The 23,533-nt window shown below is 37.2% G+C and overlaps 1 protein-coding gene across 1 annotated transcript in view; it reads left to right on the forward strand.

The window, feature by feature from the left end:
* Positions 1–737: 737 nt before the first annotated feature.
* Positions 738–23,533, forward strand: part of RXFP1 (relaxin family peptide receptor 1) — a 43,517-nt gene continuing 20,721 nt past the window's right edge. The window contains exons 1-2 of the mRNA XM_074147584.1: positions 738–783; positions 12,787–12,942. Of these exons, the coding sequence (XP_074003685.1) occupies positions 738–783; positions 12,787–12,942 (202 nt within the window). The remainder of the gene's footprint in view (positions 784–12,786; positions 12,943–23,533) is intronic.

The raw sequence follows: 23,533 nt of genomic DNA on the forward strand, positions 1-23,533 counted from the left end.
AGACTAAACAGCAGGGTGCCAGCAATCCATTAGAAGACCAATCAAAGTGCAGGTGAAATGTCTGTATTATTATATGGAGGTGCGTTTGCAAAAATATATGAAATTTAAAGATACATGACAAACTTTGAACGTATGCTGCTAATAAATGATGTTTGCAGATGGTTCCTATCATAGGAAAAAAACAAGAAATCATTTGGAAATTGTCATAGCCAAGACAAGAAGACAACGTATGATATAAAGAAGTGACTTTGTGTATTCAAAGGAGTTGTACACACTATTATGTACTACCTGCTCTGCTGTCCTCGATGCTCGTGAGGCATCCAGCATGCAGTTGACTTGTGTGATAAGGCAAGATACAAGTACCTGGGGGAAGGACTGATGGGAAAACATGGATTTGAAAGAGTCTCTGGAGCCATCAGCTGTGGCCTGTTGGGGAGAGCTGGCCCTGGAAGCCATAGACCTGATGTCAGGGGAAGAGGGTGGTCGGGCAGTTGGGAGGAGAGTCCAGCGGTGACTGCACCAATCCTGCAAGACTGGTGCACATGAAATCACTTAGTAGAGTTTATCCAGAGAGGACATTAAATCACCCAGTCCTGTATACCACAGGTCACTGTGTTCCACTCGTGTACCCTGTAGCAATCCCAAGGCTTTATTTGGTCAAAATGTTTATTCTTGGTAAAGTGTTTCCTCCAGAGGAGAGCAAGTGCTGCTACAGTGCTGAGAACGGCAGAGGTCGCATGGCCGGACAGAGACTCAAAGATGTACATAGGCCTGTCAATGCAGGTGAACATTGCCTCTTTCTCCTCTGTTCTGCAGAGAAAATAAAAGTGCTTGCTTGACCTGGGAGAAGAGTCTTTTTTCCATCACAAACATGATTGTCAGTGTTGTGTTGAATGTGGGGGAAAAGGCACAGTGCTTGGAAAGGTGGTGGTGTTGCTTTTACATAGAAATATGTATGGTTTTCTGTTTCACTTTACTTTCTTTTTCACTTGCAATTAAAAAAATAAGGCTAAAAATAGGTGAGATAGCAATAGACCAGCTCCTCTTCAGAATCAGCTAAGAAGAGAAACTTTCATGAAACTTAAAATCTGGCCACAACACAGTTAAAGCCAAAGTTTACACTGTATGGAGAGAAAAAAAAAAAAAAAAAAGGACTAGGTTAGTGCATTTAAAAACCATGTAAATGATTAGTCTGAAGCAGTTAATAGTAATGCAGTTGACAAAGGTGATCTGTGTTTTTAGAGGTTTATTCAAGAAGGCCTATCTACCATGGCAATACACTTCCTGACATTGTTTCCTGGTCTCCAATTCCATGTGAAGACTTGAATTAACTGTTATGTTGTTTTACTTAGGAACTATAAACACTGATTTTTCAGAAACTGTCTTTCTTTTCTAGTATTCAAATAACACTTGCAAGCCTCTAGTTCTTTTGGCATTTCCTTCATATTTCAAAACCTGTGGTATAATAACATTAGTTTCAAAGTGTTTCTCAAATAATTCCTTTCAAATTCCTCCTATGGCTGGTTTGAAAATAATTTCTTTAAAAATTCTGCCTAATCTTCGGTACAGTTTTTAAGCACCAAGCAGAAAAAATATAGTCACTTTCTTCCTTCCAAATATATATCAGAAATGGATATTGAATAGCTGGGCTTTTTGACACTCCTAAGATTTTTATGTCGTGTGAAGTTTTTCTTCTTCCAAATATGTTTTAGAAGAAAAAAAAAAAAAAAAAGCTGTTTTTAAATAAGTACTGATTATTTCTCTAGCATGTCTACCTATACATTTTTGGATTTTATCACTATTTGATTTTATTTTCATGTTTTCTTTTTTAAATCTTCCATTTACGTGTCCACTGCTTTCACATCATCTTCTAATCACATTGGTTTTCTGCTCATCTATGGATGCACAGTTTTGGAGAATTTAACAGATATTTTTAAATAATACCAAGTCACAAAGGATTTAATTTTGCTGATCGGTTATGTCAACAGTTGCTTTAAGTACTGGGATACTGGGATTGAATAATTGCATTATTCAATCTATTTATAAAAAAAAAAAAGAAAAACATAGATTATGATGTCTGGTAACAGCTGTGTACCAATACTGCCTCTTCCCAGTCGGCGCTCTAATGTCATGGTGCAGCTATTACAACAGCCTCTTGTGACCCCCACTGCCTTTTTCTAGGCACTCTTCTGCGTAGCTTGCTCTGGGAAACCCTCCGTCTGAGTTGGGAAGTCAGATGCGGGGTGAACGGAGACCTGACAGAAAGGTGTCGCAGGACCAAGGTGGTGCAGCAGATCACTGTTGGAGCAACCCTCTCCTCCTCCCAGCCCTCTGTCCTGCCTCTCGTGCTGTGCTACAGACAGATTGTGATAGCACTACTAATTTAAGCGTTGTTTCACAGAGCATGCTTTCATTTGTGCTGGCAGCGAGAAAACACTCAGTGTCAGGAACGGGCATCATCACGTGTTGATTTAGCTGGAGTGGGATCAAAAGGAAGAGAATGAGGAGCTATAGCCTATGCAGAGGTGAAATCCATTGGTAATCCGTGAAAATGTATTGTTTAGCCAAACTGCATCTAAAATGGAGACAAACTTTTTGAACGTAGTTTCTTGTTATCTTTTTTAACTTGGTTGAGGAAAAATTAATATCCAGATAACTTACACCTATGTGCTGCTAATGCAACATTTCTTTACATTCGTTAATAATTGTGTAAAATCTAAAAGTTATAATTTTAAAATCGATGAATCTTAATCGGCATGCACGTTTTTATATCTCCTTTAAAAAAAGAAGCCAGATGTCTCTGATCATGGTTCAGCCAGCTAACATTATTCACTTTAAGAAAGTCAGAAATCCGATTAGCTTGAGATAATTTCTGGTTTATGGCAATTTAACTGGAGTGTCACAATTTATAGCAGTGAGTTATGTTTACTCATGGTAAAATATAGTAGAGATTGGAAAACTTGTGATTTTTAAATTGAACCGAATATTCATGAGTCACAATCCAATAATAGTGTATTTATTTAAACACAGTGTCTGAATTTTTTTATTATTTTTTTTTTACAAAACAGCCCTGTGAGTTCTCTAAAATACTTTCAAATTATTTGACTTCAAAACAGCACAACAAAGGATTCCATTTTTATAATACTTCAGGAGGGTGGAATCTCATAGATTTATAGGACACAGCAACCTCCCAAATCTGAACTTTTGGTTCTATATTAAATTTAAATTCTTACTAAGAACCATCTATAACTATTCACAAAAGTATGTGAATAAATAAAATGTATCAGATAATCCTGTCTCGGGCTCACCAAGAAATAATATATTTTTATTGTTAAAAATTAATCTTAAGCATGCTTCAGAGCTTCATTTTAAATTATGCTGGCTTAGTTCCATTGTAAGAACTATCATTAAAATCCTTTTAGACTTTATTAAAGGCACAAGGAATTAAAAAAAAAAACCCAAACCAAAAAAACAACAGCAAAACACCCAGATCATGTTTCATGTTTCAAATACTTTCTGTAAGGATCCTAAAACACTTTTTTCCATTTCTCTCCCTGGAGTCCTAGATAGAAAAAGATTACCTGAGAGTATTTTACAAAGATTTATTTAAGATTGTGTTACTTGGGACAAGAGGGAAAATATTGAGGCTTCTGAAATTGTGGCTGATGTGCAGCTTGCTTAGTTTAAGTGACCTTGTAGCAAAATAAGAGATTAAAGAGCAAAAGAAGATAGACAAAATAAAATCTCCCACTACCCCCCTTCAGGTTCTTTTCCTCAGCCTGTAGTTGGGCTGGATCTCTCAAATCTATTTTACTGTCATCAGTGCTTTAAGACGTTCATTCTAACTGTCTTTCCCCTCTCCCCTCCCCCCCTCATCACAAAAGCATACCAAAGTTGGTATGCAAGAAGTTAGAGCTAAGCCATGCGATTTTTCTGTGGGGGTGGTGGGGGAGAAAAGAGACAGTTTTGCCCTTTTCTACCTAAGAAAAGTTAGGCAAAGTGCTATGATCTTTTAGATTATTTTCTGTTATGAGAAGTTAATGATACTCACATAATTCTTTGCTCTTCTGCTCATTTACAAATAATGTATTCTCAGAACATGATACAATTAGAATATCAGTAGGTAATTTCCCTGTTTGTTGGCTTTCTAATTTCATTCCCTTTTACATTGCAGCTTTGTCTTAGGGCTTTGCTACAAGTACTTTCTTGTCTCATCTCCTGGATTTCTTTTTATTGCCGTGCATGAACGCATGTGTACACAAACTCCTCTCCTGTATATGGTGTTGTGTCATGAAAGTCACTTAAATCTGCCTTTTCTTTGTGGAAACTGAAGAGAGACATTACGAATGTCTGTTGTTTGTTAATTTAATAATTTAGTTTTCATTAATCGGTGTTTCACTAATGCTTGCTTTACATGTGGCTGACTGGATTAACTTGTGCAAAGCAACAAGTCTGAAATGAACTTGTTTACAGTAATATCTAATTACTATCATTATGTATTTAAATTCAAAATACTGGTTATCCAGATGAGGTGAATGATTGTTGCTTGATGGACAATAATTTATTGATAACCCACTGTTCTTGATCCTCTTGATCCTTGGCTAAAGTAAATTTTAAATTATTTGATTACTCAGATTTAAAAAAACCCTACAACTTCATTAGCTTACTACTAAGCATGTTATGAGACGGGAGGGGGGTGGTGTGTAAGATACATGGCAAATACTGCTAAGTAGGAAACGTTTTTCCTGGGATTACAAAACATCAAAAATGCTGTTCCTAGTGTGAAACTTTAGATATTATTTTTTTTATATATATATATACGTGTTTTTAAATCATTAACTCTTACAAATATGGTGCTTCAAAGGAGGAAAAAGAAATGAGTGCCCAAGCACACTCCTCAGTGGTTGGGAGGAAGAATCAGCTCCTGGGAGGGGAGTTTTCCTTGATTTTGATGGTTCATCATTACCTTTTCTGGGCCATTCAGGTGGGAGGTATTGACTAGTACAGTGTATTTAACACATCTACAATGGTGCTTTCATTTTTGTTCTATATCTAATGCCACCCAAACAAGACCCTAGTGTTTCATGTGTCCAGCTTTAGACTTGATATTGCACTAGTGTGAAAAAGAGATTAGTGAAATCAAAGGAGTTACACCAATGGAAAACAACAGTAGGGCAAAGAATATCTTACCTTAATGCATTTTCCATTGGAAATCATGTCAGAAAATGGGGAACTTATTAGTTTAGAACTTATTTCTAAACAGAAATAATAGCCAGAGATCATTTAAATTCTGTGTATTTGGGAAGAGGAAGAAAAGGGAAAGGGAGTGACAGAAAGGTTTGGCTCTGTTCATTAATTTGATTCTTTGTTAGACATTGCACTGAACCCTCATCCTCTGGGAATGCCCTACAAAATTTGAGTTTCCAGATAAAATTCCTTGAACTTCACATTGGGGTTTTTCCAAATAATATAATCTCTTTCAGCTCTTTTTTTTTTTTTGCATCAGAATCTTTTTATTCTTAGTTCTGTGTAAGTGGAACAAAATGGCAAATTAATAAAAGGTATAAGAGCCAAATCCTCTGGCAAGGTGCCATGTGGCCAGTCTGAATTGCTCTACTGGCAGTGTCTGACCCTGGAGCATATTTATCTGGCAGTTATACAAAGAGGATCTTCCAGCACTATAGCCAGATTAATTAGATTGAATTATCTGTGGCATAACTGATAACTAACTTTAGTAATGTTATGAGATTGGAGTCTATATTTTCCAAAAGATAGTACAAATTTTCTGCTTTGGAAAATGCTTCTGAAATGAAAGCATTGTGAAACCTACAACAAAACATAAAGATACCATATGAAATTAAAATCCAAGACAATGGCCAGATTGGCATGCAATATAGGCAGTTACAACACATGCATCTTTTGTGCTAAAATTCTTTGCACTATATTGTGTTTAATGAACACAAACATTTTATATAGTCAGTCAGAAATTTTATGTCCGTAGTTCAAGTACTACATATTCTTAGAATGGCATCTAATATGGTCTACTAAAGATAAATGTAATGCAATAAAACTGAAAATGTAATTCTGTTTGCAAGAGCAACAGCCAAGATATAAAAAATTGGTAGTGTTTTAGAACCAGTTGGCATTCTGAATAAATGGCACTGTGTCACTTACACCCAATAGAACTTAAAATTACAAACACGATGCATATGCTATAGAGATATTTAGAAAATGCTAGAGACATTAGAGCTGAACAATTAGCAAAGGAGGAGAGGAGAAAATTACAGAAAAGACAATGTAGTGATAACAGTATAATTATGCTCCTGTGGGGATTCTGTGCAGATGTTTAAACCTTTTAAGCCACTGATGGTTTCCCTCAAGGATTAATGCTAAAGTATCTGTCGCCACTAGAGCAAGGTCTATTTTAGTCTACAAGTTTTGTCCAAAGGGGTTACCCCAAATGTGTACATTAACAGCAGGTTAGAGTGCAGAAACTGTTTTTTATTGTTGTATGAAACTAGAATCTGTTTTCAATACGTTAGTTATGGAGAGTGTGTAAATCTTAATAAAGATGTTTTTAATAGTATGGGATTCTCATTACATATTCACAGAAATCATTATAAAGCTTTTTCTAAAAGAAGCATCAGGTTTAGGAGAGTATAAAATCGCATGCTGAAAAAAAAATGCATCCCACTTATAAAACAGTAATGAGTTAAATAAAAGCATGCAAAAGTTAACTTCATATTTCTATCCTGAAATACAACTTCATCTTAGTCTCTCTCATAAATTGCTCAAAAATTCTCGTGTTTACTGGGAAAAAAACGAATAATTGAGAATAAACCCAGGAAAATTAATGTAAGACAGAACTAAATATCATTCGCTTCTAGATATTATTGTAATGGACAAATTCAAACAAATTATTTTTAAAAAAATAAGATCTTTTTAAGATGTCATATCTTCCTATTTTTTTCTGTCATTTGGTGATTCAAATGCCTCTAATCAGAGTTGATCAACCACTTGTCATTACGTTCTTTCTCAAACATTAATTAACCACCTTTTAAGTTGAAGGAATTTGTAGTTATAAACTTGTTTCATAGTCTTTTTCTGATGGTTTATCTTTGAAAATAAAGGTTATAGGCCTATGAGGTCTCTTCCTCTATACCACACTAAAGGTTTTTCAAAGCCAGTTCAGATGGTCTTCAAATAACTTTCAGCAGAAGAGAAATTTTTTAATCTATTGTCATCTTGAAGTATTCAGGCTAGCACAAAAATGACAGGCAAAATCGATTTCAACTTTAATGTTTTCTTTGTTGACTCTTTCTGTTCTAGTTGAATAAAATATTCTGTTTCAAAAAAAAAAAAACATTTCAAAAGAAAATGTTCAATCCTCTCTTGCTCCTTGCCCATTTCCTGCTGTGTCTAAAAGTATAGCAACCAAAATAGGTTATGGGTGGGAGGAGGAAAAAGCCCCACCATTTGATGAATTTACATTGGTCTCGTTGGAAAAAAAATGTGCTTTTGTAGGTAAAATAACTTTCCATCATAGTAAGCACAGGGTGGATTCTTCAATATCATGATCAGTTGTCAGTCCTTGTCAACTAAGGACTCCTTTTTAAAAATAGCTGGATTTCTTCAGCCTCAGTACTTTCAAATTGATAACTTATTTGAAAGGAAGGAAAAATATATTGGTCTATTTGGAATTTGAGAGTCATTTTTTACTCACAATGATGGGTTTTCATGCGATTCAAATTTTTGAAAATACAAAAGCATTTTTCTGTTCTACAGGACTACCTGAATAGAGGTTGTAACAATGTAAGGTGGGTGTTGTTCTCTTCTCCCAAGTAACAAGTGATAGGACAAGAGAAAACAGCTTCAAGTTGCTCCAGGGTGGGTTTAGATTGGATATTAGGAAAAGTTTTTCCACCAAAAGTGTTACCAAGCATTGGAACAGGCTGCCCAGGGAAGTGGTTGAGTCACTATCCCTGGAAGTATTTAAGACGTTTAAATGTAGTTCATAGATTCATAGATTGGTCCAGGCCGGAAGGGACCTCCAAAGGTCATCTAGTCCGACCTCCCCGCAGTCATCAGGGACACCCCCAACTAGATCAGGTTGCCCAGGGCCTCGTCGAGCTTCACCTTGAATATCTCAAGGGAAGGGGCCTCAACCACCTCCCTGGGCAACCTGTTCCAGTGTTCCACCACCCTCATGGTAAAGAATTTTTTCCTAATATCCAATCTAAATCTCCCCTTCTCCAACTTAAAACCATTGCCCCTCGTCCTGTCACTGCAGGCCTTTGTAAACAGACCCTTCCCAGCCTTCCTGTAGGCCCCCCTCAGGTACTGGAAGGCAGCTATGAGGTCTCCCCGGAGCCTCCTTTTCTCCAAGCTAAACAACCCCAGCTCCCTCAGCCTGTCCTCATAGGAGAGGTGCTCCAGCCCCCCGATCATTTTGGTGGCCCTCCTCTGGACCCACTCCATCAGGTCCATGTCCTTTCTATATTGAGGGCTCCAGGCCTGCACACAGTACTCCAGGTGAGGTCTCACCAGAGCAAAGTGGCAGAATCACCTCTCTGGATCTGCTGGCAACACTTCTTTTGATGCAGCCCAGGATGTGATTGGCCTTCTGGGCTGCGAGAGCACATTGCCTGCTCATGTCCAGCTTCTCGTCAATCAGCACCCCCAAGTCCCTTTCCTCAGGGCTGCTTTCTAATACCTTGTTCTTGGGGTCATGTCTTAGTGGTGGACTTGGCAGTGCTGGGTTAACAGTCAGACTTGATGATCTTAAAGGTCTTTTCCAACTTAAATGATTCCATGATTCTATATGCCCTTATCTGAACCCATATGCAATAAAATTGAGATTGATGATACTAGAAAGTACCAAACAGTGAGTCATGCCGCTTTGATTAGTATAACTGCTTATGATTCTGTCTAATCAGCCCAGTATTGTTTCCATTATCGAGTCACATTCACTTGTCTTACAGAAGCTAGAAGTAACTGTGTTCCGTTCATGTTCTTCTAGTGCACATGTCCCTTGTTTGGTTTCTCAAAAGGTATTTGTGACCCAGTATCTGTTTTCAAAAGCTTTTGCCATTTTTCAAAGAATACACAAAAATAGCGAGCTTGGTGAATCAATTTAGCTGGGAGTAAAGCCATGGTCTCCTAGGAATATCTTGTTCTTGGCTTTCCCAAATGTGTTCCTCCTTTTGATTTCTTTTTGTGAGAGCTTAAAGAGAGGCTGCTGTGTTCTTTCCGCAGTGATACTGCATCCGTGCAACAGAGGAAAGAGCCTTACCATCTTATACTAGATGACAACCAAACTCTTGCTAGTTCCTTTAAAAAAGGATAATAGTGGTAAACAAATCTTATATTTTCAAGACTAACAGGAAAGGAGTTATCCACTTTCTTCAAGCTAGAGGAAAGATCACAGATGTCTGCCTTGGCCGTAAGTGCCTCAAAGCTGCAGATCTGGACAAGCTTAAAAGGTCTATGACGTGGATTCTTGTTTGAGAAAAATGGAGGGATGGAGTACATAATAGTCAGATATATTTAATTTGCAGAATTATGAACATGGGTAGAACATTATTCTGTATTGAGACAGCAAACATCTTGTCAGAAAGATGCTTGTTTGTGATTTTGCCACACAATAGAGGTACCTTCGAAGCTTGATATCCATAAGGAACAGAGATATAACCTATGGATTAATGAAAGGAGTACAAAATAACATTTTTTTTTTTCTTGATTTAACACCAACATGAATCAGCCAGTGACATGACATAATGACATATTCATTAATCAATATTATTAAGAGCTATTCTATCAGGAGGTTTAGCTGCTGAAAAATGGACAATGAAACAAGATACTGGAAGAATGGTTCAATTTTTTCATAGTGGAAAATCAATAGCAGGTAGAAAAGTTGACACCTTTAATACTGCATGACAAAGATAGCATGATAGGCCATTATCTTGGCGTGATAAACTCCAGTGTCAGTACAGTTTGTATTTGCAAAATAAGAAGCATGGGATTTTGTTGCTGTTGTTGCTGTGCTATCTTTACTCATTTTCCTTGCATAAAAGACATCATTTTAATTTCCTTTAATCCAAAAGAGAAATGTTTGAATATTATCTAGCATTTTACAATGGATTTTACTGTTTTATCTCCTGGACCAATCAGACCGGGACCTAACACTACCTTAGTCAGCTTTGCCAAGTGTCTCCTCAGAGGGGTGTGGGGTTTTCCATTCATAAATCTCCTGCAATCTGCAGGGTCCAAACTTCTGTCCTTTTCTGCATAAACAAAGTGATGTTAACAAGTCAATGGACAAAGACCAGTGCTTTCAATGATTTGACTAGGATGAAGTTGCTAAGTGTTGATACCTTGTTATCTTCTTTCCCAGACAGATATTTACATGCCAGAAATCTGACATAGCAAAAAATTAGTAACACGGATATTTAGAATAGATATCATCAAGGCTATACATGTACAGAGAATTCAAAACACTAAACACAGTGAGGAACTACGTACTCTTTTACAAAGAATGACTTCTAAACCATGACAGAAAGTAAATTCATTGATTAGTTCAGGGATTAATTCTATTTGAGTAATTAATAATAGTTTCTGGAAATGCAATGAAAACCCATTGAATGGTACTGTGAGAAGATAAACACCATCATTTGGAATTTGAACTGCTTGGAGATTAGCCCCTTTAAGCACAAAGTTCAGCTCAGTCTGAATATGTCTCCAATGCATAGGGAAAACAGCTTGACAAAATACAAGGGGTTGGTTGGTTGTTTTCCATTCCAAAAATCCATGTTTGATTTTTCCATATTGTTGTTCTTTTACCAGGTGTCTCAGTAGTTGCTCAGACTGTTAGATAACTGCACTGAAGGGAGCCTCAGTTGGCTGTGATTTCTTTTTACAGCAAGACACATTAGACACTAAGTACTACACATATGCTGATTGCTTAATGCTATACCATAAGCCTGTGTAAGATTGATATATTTATTTATTGCTACTTGCTTTTGGGTGCAACATAATTGCAGATTAAACATAATGTTCTGAATACAGGCACAGAACGGCAGAGAGGTTTATGAGTATGCAAGAGTGAATTCATCCTAGGACTGGAATACAGCCTTACTTTTGGTATCTATATGGTGGAGGGATAGGGACCTAAAGGAAAAGTCTCTTTGAGAAAGTGCATAGGTTATACAGTTACAGATAAAAGCAAATCAACTTTTCAAAATTATATGGTGATTGTTAGCTGGAATATGTGACTTTCTATGCAGGACGCTTCTGACAGCAAAGACAATTCTGTGCATATGGAAGTAACAGAATGTTTATCCCAGAATTTCCTCCAGATGTTGCTCCTGCATTTCAATTTTCAAGAGCTGTAAATGTATTCAAGGGTTTAACATGTGAATATACTGCCTGAACAAGCATCACATCAAAGTTAATGAATTTTGTACAGAGTATTTCAAGTGCTCTAAGGCAGCAATGAAACTTAAAATACCATTTGTATTGGAATTTATATCTTTTTTTTTGTGACTGCATCCACTAAGTCAAATGCTAGCTATATTGAGGAAGTGACATTCCTTTTTGAAAGTACTTCAAAAATTAAATTAGCAGGCCCTTGCAGAATGGCACTTCACTGAAGCTTTGGGAGTGTGAAGAGCACTAGGTAATATTCTGTGCTGATGATACTTTTCTCTGTTTCCAGTTGGAAACTGAACAAATTGCATCGTAGAGTAATTTAGAACTCTCTCCATTGTATGCTCCTGGGAAGAAGTTGATCTTGTACAACAGGAAATCTGAGCTGGAACGCTGCAACCTGTTACAAAAGCAGTAGATCAGTTTCACTTACCCTGGAAGAAGCGGTGGTTGGCAGAATCTGTTCCTCAGGTGCACTGGAGGGACTTGTAAGGCATCACGCATCTGCAAGTGTGGGTAAATGGAGCTGCTGTAGCACAGACAGCTGAGGAACAGAGGATAGGTAGAGTCCTCCAGCTGCTCTGGCTGTCCTTCATAGGCTTCCTGCTACCTTTTCCCTCAGTACTGCTTGGATGAAGTCCCTGTATTCTGTGAAATTACTTCCTATTAAGCATGGGCTTAGCAGAACAGCATCTGTGTATCTAAATTTCAGACTGATAGATTCTGAACAATCCATCCACATTTTTGGACCAGGCTGAGAACTCTTCCAAAGGATTTGTAATGGCATCTTTATGTCTCCTTAGTCATTCTTCAGCAAAACGGTGTCACAGATTTGATCTTGCTTTCCTTGTTCTTTGATCCTTGATCAGTTTACATCTATTAATTGCTTTAAAATTGCAATACATTTAAAAATATGTCATTCTGACTTTGTATAAAGAAGACTTATCTATTTGGGTCTAAAATTTCAGTACAAATTAATATAATCCGTATCTGCATATCTTATCTGGTATATTGCTATAATAAATTAATTTCTAGCGCAAAGCGAAACAATCCTTTTAAATAGTGGCTTTAGGTCATTTGTCTTGCATGATTAGCATTTCCATCTTATTCCTAGGATGTGTGGGGAGGAATTACCTGGTTGCTTTATATCAAAGCAAATTTTAATTAGCTGATGATATAAATGTTTCTTGCCAAGTTAATTTAATATACTATTATAATTGCATGTCCAACAAACTAATATGTATTTATCACTTCATATTCACATTCAAATGCAAATAAGTACTTATAAAAGCATAATCTCAATGATCTTTAAACATCAAGAGCATACGTTAAAGTAAGAATATTCTTTTTGTTTCTATCTAGTCATCCGTGACTCTTTGGAAGATCATGTTTCCGGAGTTGAGGTCAGGTGTCCCCTGGGCTACTTTCCGTGTGGCAATATCACAAAGTGTTTGCCCCAACAGCTTCACTGTAATGGTGAGGATGACTGCGGGAATCGGGCCGACGAAGACAACTGTGGTACGTGGCTGAGCCATTTCTCCGTGTTACTGAAACCCATGCACTGCTCACACTGAGCAGAGAGTTGCAGAGTGTTTGCAAGAAGGAAGTTAAATGTTTTGCAGAGGATTCGGCAGGTATTTGGGTTTGCTGGTAAGAAAGGACCACAGTTTTGTTTGTGTATGGTATCAGTTTATCTGAGTTTATCCCTGCTTTGAACTTGTTTGCATGTATCATTTTGATGTGTACATACGGACGGACGTGACCTAGCAAAAATCTCTGCTGAGGAAAGGTAGACATATGCGCTAACAGAGTTTATATTAAGGTTAATGTGACTTTTTAAGTTGGTTGGGAAATGCAATTAAGAAGAATTCTCAAGTCCTTTCAGAAATCTTTTATGTCCTAACTCGGGAGAATAACCATGACTGTATGAGTGTGCTGTATGAGCTGTATTGCTACCAAGCTTCAGGGTTTGGAAATGTCAAAGTCTGAGGGAACACACACCGTGAGGCCACTGCTGCCTGCTGTTGTGATCCTTGTCACTCCTGGCCCCACTGGGTGGTACTGCCGTGAACTTGACTTGGTTTTCAGGCTTTACCCCAGCTGCAAACCGAGTGGCACAAGGGCATGGGCTTTGCACTGGCACTTACCTGTCCATGCTGCTTGTTTGTGAGCATGGCCTCATCACAGCTTTAATCTGTGCTGAGCAGCACCTCTCATGCAGTGCCTGGACACAGCTCAGAGGGTGGCACAAACCTGGGATAGTCTGGGAAAGGCCTCCCTATTATCTTGTGAGAAGAGATCTTAGCCATTTTCTTGTGAGCTGTGACTGCAGGGAGAGAAATTCGGCCCTAGCACACTTTATTTACTGGTATTGTCAGCTTACCAACAGCCTGGATAGTTTCAGAGCTACTCTCCAGAGCTGCTGATCCATGGCAGACAGGGAAGCTAGACTTCCTATTCCTTAGTAGCCTGCCCGTAGCCATGGAGGGCAGCCAGACGCATGGCTCCCTGCCCCACACGCTGCCTCCAGCTCCCCAGAGCCAAGCAGGTGAATAGTCTGCCTGCTCCAGCCAGGCATGCTGCCATCGGATCTCAGGGTCATCGGGGAAAGAATTAGAATATGAAGTGAAACTTTCAAGCTATATATACCAAAAGAAATTTTCTGAAAGAAATTTCAAAGAAAATATGGTAGTTTTTCACAAGCGTTCTCAGCAAAGTCAGGGAGGTTTTGAAGATAGTTGTTCTCACTGTGTCTCTGTGGAGCTGACTTTTGTACCTATGTGCAGTATCTTATTCTTACACCTATTGAATTTCAGTGGTTTACTCCATATGAAAGTCACTTTTAATTCTAATCACATCTAATGGACCTGAAGCATTTTCTAGTTTTATGTCATTTACTGATGCCATAAGCACAGTGTCTGATGCCAGTAATCAAAATCCTGAACAAAATTGGCTCTTGTTCTATTCTTCTTCTGTAATTGTCCTGCCCTACAGTGGTAGAAATTGCTGACTGCGGAGCCCTCTTATATTTGAGAAGTCCAAGCACCGTAAACAGTTGGGTTATCCATGTTTCAGTTCTGTATAGTACCAGAAAGTCTATGTGCAAGGACTTGCTAAACTGTGCAGCTTGATCAAATGGCAATTAGGGCATACACAGTTTTGTAATGGGATATACAAGACAGTATAGCCTGCAAGACAATTCAGCTGCGATATTAAATCCTCTTCTGGGTATAGTAATTCAAGAATGAGTTAGCTTCAATTTCTGAAAACCTAAATTACAAAGGATAAAGAGTTATTGTATTGGCTTACTAGGAAACCTACGCTATTAGTGTTTTTCTCATATCTTGGCCTGATAGTCTCATTTAGAAATCTATGTCATGTAAAATGCATTAAGGTCATATTCAGCAATTACGGTTTCTCAAAAATTGTTGTTGCAGTCAAACGTTGTTGTTCAAATAAAGGAAGGGTCGCTTCCTTGCCTGAGAATATGGAACATCCTGATGGGATTTTCTGCAATGCCCCTACACTGTAGTAAGTGTGGGGGTCTTTATGGGATACCTCTGTGTTGTTACAATTCATCTTGCTTAAAATCCAAGAAAGGAAGCCTCACTGAATAGCTCCCAAGACAAAGAAACCTACTTTCTTTGCTGCAGTTTCCCAGGACGACTTCAGTATGCCTGCCGTATGCCAGCAGTTATATCTGGTTCCTTCTACCCATTTTTCACATTTACAACCTACTTTTCAGTTAAAGTCATTGCTCCTGGTTACAGAAAAGCAATTCAAAATGAAATTATTCCAGTGTAGTAATTGTTTCATGCAGTAACATCAGAAATTTTAATCTTATCGACAAGATACTCTAAGTAGCTCAACTTCTAAATTCTTGTACACTTTCATCTCGCATAAATTTGAATAAGAGCTTTGAGATGGCCAGTCTACAACATTCAACCCAACAAGTGTGGGAAGGGAAAAAATCATTGTAGAACCTCAAAGGAATTAAGACATACTTTTTTGGAGTTTTGGGAGGGGGGGGGGGGGTTGGGGGTTTTTTGTTTGTTTTTTTTTTTTTTAATGCATGTATCTCAAACACAGCCAAATAAAGCAACTGCTCTACTAATGATTTCTTCAGTAGTGGTAAAGCACTATCTTATGCTTACAGAAGAATGTTGTAGTGAAGACTTGCATATATCTTATGTACAAGTCAGTATATTGACATAAGGAAACACAACGCAAAAATCTGTCATGGACAGTGGTTTTTTCTGTGAAAATTATGATACTGATGAAGAAGAAGAGGGGAAAAAAAAATCAACCCAACACGAAATACTTATTTTGAAAACCATACTGCTGCTGTTCGGGGCGGGGGGGGGGGGAGGGGGAAGAAAAAAAAAAGAAAAAAAAAAAACCAAACACAAAAAAACCAACCACCAAAACCCCAGGTACTTTAAACATAAGAAAATCCAAAGTCCAGCTGTTCAATATGTTCAATACAAGCCCCTAAGTATGGTGAATATTAACAGCAACTGCAATTACTGAAATAGCACTTTTAAGAAACATCAGTGAATGAAAAAAGCAGAGAAGCAATGAGCGTAAAAGCACATCTAGCTCTTCCAAGAGAGTTACTTTGTAAAAGTAATTAAATGCCTTTGAAACAAAAAGTAAAAGGCATCAGTGCAAAAGAGACCAACAAGATAGGAGCCCCTGAAAATACTGAAACTAGTCACTCTCACTATCTTGTAGCAATTCTGTCCCTTTCCTCTTTTAATGAGTTCTCTCCTTTCCCTCTTCATTCCTATAGAGATATTTATTGTTGTAATCTTTAAGATTATTTGCAATATTAGTCCTGTTTTGTGCCATGCATGCCCTGTAACAGCAAAACATGATGATAAATATTTCACACTAAACTGAATCCTCAGAGAGATGTGTTTTCAGATGTGCTGTAGTCACCGTTCACATCCAACCCAGGCACATAAAGATTGTCTTCCTGGTACCACCTTCAAATCTGCTTCTTCTTTCTGTTCCACCATGCTATGTCCAAATAATAGACATAAATCTAAGGTCCAGAGAAGTTAAATGACTTGAAAATAGGACTGTAGGCAGACTTGGGAACATACTCTTGGTCTCAGACTGCTGTGTTCATGCTTAATCTCAGGGTGTGGACATCCCATGGGTCAGCTCACCTTCAGCATTTTTTCCACTTCTGGAAAGGGGTGAATTGTAGTTGATATGTTACAGCAGAGTGAAAGTACTCATCTTTGAAAACTCACATGCCTTTCTCACCTACTTGAGTTTCCAAAACCAATAAAATACTGTGTGTGATATCCTGATGGGGAAGGGCTTGAGGCAATGTAGTAAACTGCAGTAAGAGGAGGCAGCTGGCAATTTATCATGCCCGAAGTGACGGGAAGCTCTTTTTGAACTCAATAACTTTTAATGTGCATAGAAAATACAATCATACCTTTTGAACTTGAGAACATATCAAGTAGAAGTGGGTGTCTCTGCAAATTCGTCACGAATATGGTATTTTTAAATAAAAAACATTAAAGTTTCATAATTTGTCATAAAAGCTTATGGTTTTGAGGACTTTCCTTTTTTAGGCTTGAGCATAGCAGTAAGTTTTTCTCTGCTGTTCTGCTCTGTGCTCATCCTTTCTGAAACACTGAGTTCTTGAAAAGGCCAAGTACATTGTTAATCAGTTTAGCCTGTATCACATTTCATTGGAGTTATTTTTGTATCTGTTAGCAAAACTCAAAATACGTGGAAAAAAAAATATAGCAAATCCAGCATCCTTCTGTGCCCAAGCTTGACTAAAGTTCAAGTTGGCAAAACAGAGGGAGTTTGATAGTTTTTTGTCCTACTGAGACTACGTTTGAGTTCAAACATAATGGCTTCAGCCTAATTTTCCAGGGAAGACGTTTTCCTGTTTATTTACAGGTGTAAGATTTGATTCTGTAGCTACTTGATGTTTACAGAAGGGAGGTTAGAATATTTTTTAATTCATTGCTTTTTTAAACATGAGTGGGAAGGATAAGTATGAGGCATAATCACAAACTCTGCTCACCTAATGCTATGGCAATGTTAACACGGGAATTGTTTCTAAAACATGAATATTTATTACATAGAAGACATTACTGCTGCAACATTAGTGTTAATGTACTCTAAACGATATCTAGGCAAAGCCCTTTGAAGCCCAGTGGAATAGTAAAAGTGCCAAGTAGATATTCCCAAGCACATATTCAGGGAAAGAAACATTTTGGAATCTCTGCTTTGACAATGATGCTTAATGATAAACAAAACAAAATTTAAGCTAACAGTAAATAAAAACAATGATTAATGCAGAACAAAAATAATAGAACAACAGTATCTGTGACAGCTTTTCACTGAGTTCACATGTGTTTTATTATATTAAAGTGCACGTTTGTTTAGATGAACAAATTCTGACGTGACAAATTGCAAAAACATGAAAAGTTAAATCATAAGATAAATGTACTCTACAAATTTGGACAGCAGACAAACAACATTGTCAGTAATCATCTATGGATTTTTTTTTTTTCAAAATACCAACTCTCTGAGTAGCTTTAGACAAAAAAAAAAAGTCCTTAGTCTGTTCCCTAATTAAGTATTTAAATTTTAAAACTTACATATAAGCACTTTACATTTTCAATTTTAAAGTTCTCTGATATGCCATCTACTTAGAAGGCTGAGTGAGCAAACTTTTGTTCTAGATAAGGGTCAGCTTTCTCTGAATAAAGCTTTCATACTATTAGGTTCAATGATAAAAGTATGATGTTATCTGCCTAACAATTTTTGTGTAATTATCTCTTCTAGATACATCACTGGGTCAGTTTCATTTTGTAGTTGTATCATGGTAATTACAAAGTGCTGCAAAAATTCTCAGTGCAGTTAAATTTTAAATCACTGAGAGACTGAATATTTGGTTTTCCTGTGTGATCTTCTAAGATCTTTGTTGCAATTAACTCCAATATTCCAGCCATTCTGCTGAGTAGTCAGCATGATTTGTTCTTCTTGACTGAAAATTAGCTGTGATGCTAATATGACTCCAATTCTTGGGGAGAAGCCTCCCAGTAAATTGCAGTGTATCTTACCTCAAGTTTCTTGTTCCAAAACCACCCATCAGCGCTTAAATTTAGTTTGGTACAAAGTTGTAAAAGGAGGAAAATAGAAACATAATCAGATCTCAAAAGGTACTGAGCTTTTCTCCTTTCAGGGGGAACTCTGGACCCTACCTCCTACCTGATCAATTTGAAAGTGTATTTTGTGATACGTCTTGAAGTCTAAAATTGAGCCCTACTGCTTTGTCTCTGATACTTTTAGCACTACGTGTCAGCATCCTGTAGCTACAGGTTCTGAAAATCAGGTGCACTTATTTCTTTATAAATAGTCCTGCTTTCAGATTTTAAAGTTTTTCCTAACTTCCAGCAAGGTTTGATAGTACCCAAACATGCAGTAAAAATCTATGTAGTTATTGGATTTATGGTGTTCTGTTCTAACCTAAAATGCAAACAATAAGACTGATATAAAATCTTCAGTCACACCACCTGGGCTTTTGACCACAATACATTGTATGAAGCAAAGCCGAGCCTGGTGAGAACTGACCTGGACTGACTCCACTAAAATCAATGAGAAGGCTCTCACTGTCTCCAGTGATCAAAGAACCATAACTTACCTAAATTAGGAAACTAATGAAAAGCTCAGATGTTTCAAAAAAGCAATGTTTGTGACTCATATGTTAGCCTTCCTAAATAGTACTGAATAAGATGGTTTGGAAGCATTGTGCTAGCAGAGATTTTTTGTTGTTGTTGTTCCTCTAGATGAAGAAATCTAGGTTCTAATCTCCCGCAACTTGTCACAAAAACCAGGAGATACAAAATGCAGTATTTTCCCATGCAGTCTGTAATATCTAACTCTCATAAATGAATGCCTTAATTCTTCTTTTCTTAAACTTAATTGGGAACCAAGTGGATATGGTTTATGCTTTATTTAAAATTCGGGTTCCTGTCATTTCATACTACTGAATAGCTCTTTGCTCCATCTCAGAACTGGTTTTGGAAATGGGTTCTTGATTATTACTAGTAAATCTACAGAGGAAACGGTTATGTGCAAATAACACAGGTATAAATCATATTTAGAATAAAAAAATATTTTAACATAATAATTGTTAAAAGTGCAAACACCAGAATTCTTATTAATTTCAAAATGAAAATTGTGTACATTGGGCCTAATCCCTTGCACCTCTGTATATCGCGTTGTTTCACTGTGAACGGGGCATTAAAAAACCCAGCAACTACTATTACATATTTGACTACCACTCTACTCTAATAGCAATAATGAAGGAAGAATGGAAGGTACACCATTCTAGGGTGTTTCATTTTGTCTTTTTTCACAAGCAAGGTCTTTAATTATGTAGAGTAGTTAATGGAACAAAGTAGCTTGAGCTATTTTGAGAGCACAAGTTTCCTCAGTGTTTAGAAATTTGGCTTCTAGACAATCCTGCTGATAGTTCTGCAAAACTGTTTTTTGGCAGTTAGGCAATGGTTGTAGTATGTCTGTATTTGTATTTTAATCACAGTATCATAGCCACATTTTTCCAGTCCAGTGAAGCAAGAACAGGCATGCAGATTTAATTTAAGATGTTTCTGACTCTCTGGAGGAGTTCTTCACTGGCTAAATGTATTTACCATTGTGTTCCTCCCAGGCCTAAGAGGTCTCCGAACAAAAGACAGCATTCAGCTCCCCAGCTGTAAAGTTCACTTATAGATGTTCATCAAGCTTTCTCTAGCTCATAGGCTGGAATTCACAGCAGTTTCTGAAAGAACCGAGGCGGGGAGTGTCTGTTTGAAGTCTTGCACCTATTTACCTCTAAAAGCACAGGACTCATCTGTTACTGTGTGCCACACAGTCATTGGGTGACTGGATTGCCTTATTTAATAAGTTATAACATACTACTTCTTTTTTAAAAGGGCCTATAAAATTCAACAGGATGAAAGTAATAACAATCTATATAGATGTCATGCTGTTTTCATATGAGTTTCTTTGAAGGTCTATAAACTGCATAGAGAATTATTGCAGTCCAGTAGATTCATTAAATCATCTTCTAGATTTCCATAGCAGAAATCTAAATTTCTATGGGATGCTTCAAAACAACTATACAAAAGATATATGTTTTAATATTACAAGATTGCTCATAAGGGATGAGAAATTTCAGAGAGTCTGAGTTTTCCGTTTTTGCCTCAGCACGTTACAGAAGAGCTTGGCGACTTTATATTTCAAATTAATACTAATAATTAATAATGTTATAGTCAGTTACATCTTTTCCTGCCATTTTTTTCCATCATACTTAAAATGTGAAAGCTAAATGTATGAGACACCATTCAGTTTTGATTCCTAAATAGCAAATTTTTTTTATGAAGCGAAATAAAACCACTTGGAAATCAGCAGCATGCTCAAAATGTAGCAAATATTTGGTAAAAGATCAGGTTTCCAAGATTCACATGGACATTTTTTCTATACTGCCAAATTTTATTGGCACTGCCATTGCCATTCATCCACAGTATCTGGCACTGAGATAATCAGGTTTACACTGATGTGCAAATATCAGCAAATGAAATAGTTTTGTTGCAGTTGTGGAGGCTTTTAATAAATTTCATTATTGAGATCTTTAAATATTGTTGATAACTAAGAGGAACTTTTACATTTCACTAGACTTGCCTTTTCTGTTGTCTACAGCAGTGGCTTACTGCTAAGGGAATGTCAAGTAACACAAGGTATTATAGATGTATTCATGCTATTAGCTTATTTTAATCTATTCTGTCACACATTTTAAAAATTGTAAGTACTTCAAGAGGAACAGAATAGAAAATTGGATTCATCTATATAGACTAAAAATACTGTTATATAAACTAGAAGACTCCCCTATGTAAGTGTTCTACAGGAATAAAGCTACAATATTAAGATGTTTATCTTCTGGAAATTGGAGCCTGCCTAATTTCTTAAAAGTTGCACTGGATTACTAAATTGTTTTAAAATCAAGAACAAACTTGTGTAAGCATGTAATCTGTCTCATCCAAAGAAATGTAAACCTTATTTGAATTGATTTAGTTCTGTCTGGTTTTCTGTGATTGCATTGTCACGTATAAGTAGGCAAGCTACATTTCAATTAATCAGCAGGTACAGAATGCAGTCAATGTGCAGTGACACACAGCCTGGTGTGGGGTAAATTGCCTTTGCCTTGACTGGCAGGTGTCCAGTTTTAGGTTCTTCATTTTTTCCACTTGGGTATCTAAAGTAGGGCTGTGAAATTCACTCCCAGCGTCGAATGCTCCGGGCACTGCAACACTCCACTTTGTAAAATCTCAGCGTGGTTTTGGCCTTACTGTAAGTTATTAGACTGTATCAGTATGGCCCAACACCGTAGAAAAGGCCAATTATATTCCTTCATCTGTAAACATTTCTAACAGAATTGCTTCTTGTCCGGAGGGCACAGGTGTTTCTTGTTGCACTGAAAGATATCTTTGTGAAAAGCCTGAAGTCATTTCTCACAGCAAGAAAAAGTATATTTGAACAACTGGCGGAAAGAAATATGTTCACAGGTTATGACTACCAACAGCAAAGGCAAAATCAAAGGGTAACACAGTGTCTCTTTAGAGTGCTTATACATTTCACAAATAGTGTTTATCTGCATAATATCCCGTGAAGACACGGCTGAGAGAACGGGAAAGTCGTATCAATAACGTCCTGTTCATAAGCTTCATACTAAATAAGAGAAGTGTCTTTAATTGAGCAAATGTGATATTTTCTTGGATCTGTCATTGAAAGGATTATTTAAATCTGTAGTTTGTCGGGGTTAACATACTCTTTCTTATTCCTTTCCCATCTGAAATGGTAATTGACAACTTTTAGCAAGGAACAGTGTACTAATCTGTAGTCAGATAAATCCAGTTTACAGTTACTTATTTCACTTATCCTGTGTAGGGGAAGATTTGCTGATGCCTTGTTTTCTCAGATTTCATTTTTTACAGAAGTTCAGCCAACATAATCTATTTTAGAACTGGCTTGGGAAAAAGCAATTTCTCATCTGAGCTGTACTCCCCCAAATGAAAGATTTGGGATTTCAAGACCAGTACTATTACCAGTCATTCCTTAAAGTGTTTGGAGAACCTTGTCTCGACAGAGGTAAACAGGTCACAAACCTACCATATAAACTCTAAACGATCACAAAGTGATTTACGGTTCTGGCATTGAGTGCTTCACCGAACAGACGTACTAAATATAGTTATTTGCACAATGCAGTCTTCTGGGATTTGACAAAACAGTTTGTATAAAATAAAGACTGTCCAAGGCTTGGGCACAAAGCTTGGCCCAAAGCAAACATTTTTAAGGTCAGAAAATTTTGAATAACTTCTTTCATTATATTCAGATATGTCTTTGTACTTCTAGTAGAAGGCAGGAAAATCAATGTCATGAGAAAAGACCATTGTTTAAAATGAACTGACCAGAAATTCCAGCCAACTGGAATGCTTCCAGTACAAAGTAATCCATGTTCTCCCTTCTCTGTGCTTTTTTTCCCCTTTTCTTTTATGGCCACCCAAAAATACACAGCTGCCTCTCAACTTCCTTGAAAACACTGGTGAAGTTCCCCTTCGTAGTGAACTGCTCCCTTGTTCCCAGTAGTGTAGGGGGCCCTGCTCATCCTTTTTCTCTGCAGATGTGAACTGCAGTGATGTAGTGTCACCTGTTGTACATGCTTTGTCATATAGCAAAGCATTTTAAAAATACTAAAAGGTGGAATAAAATCTCATCTATCCACTCTTCAGTGTCAGAAGCAGGGAAATGCAGGAAAATTATACCTTATCTAGTCATTGGCTTGCAGGAGGATTAGAATTTACGGCTTTTAACTATGTACTCAGAATCTGCAAGTTGTCTAAAACTTCCTATGAACGTAATTATGAATTGGAAAGTCCAGAAATGTTTTGAGACTGTCTTTCTGACTGCAAAATATTTATTTGGTAGAATTATACTCCAAAAATAATCTCACTTTTAATACATCTTTACAAATCTCTGTTTAAAAACCCTCAATGAAAGACTCCATTCTCCC

The sequence above is a fragment of the Numenius arquata genome, chromosome 5 (assembly GCF_964106895.1).
Source record: "Numenius arquata chromosome 5, bNumArq3.hap1.1, whole genome shotgun sequence".
Classification (NCBI taxonomy): Eukaryota; Metazoa; Chordata; class Aves; order Charadriiformes; family Scolopacidae; genus Numenius; species Numenius arquata.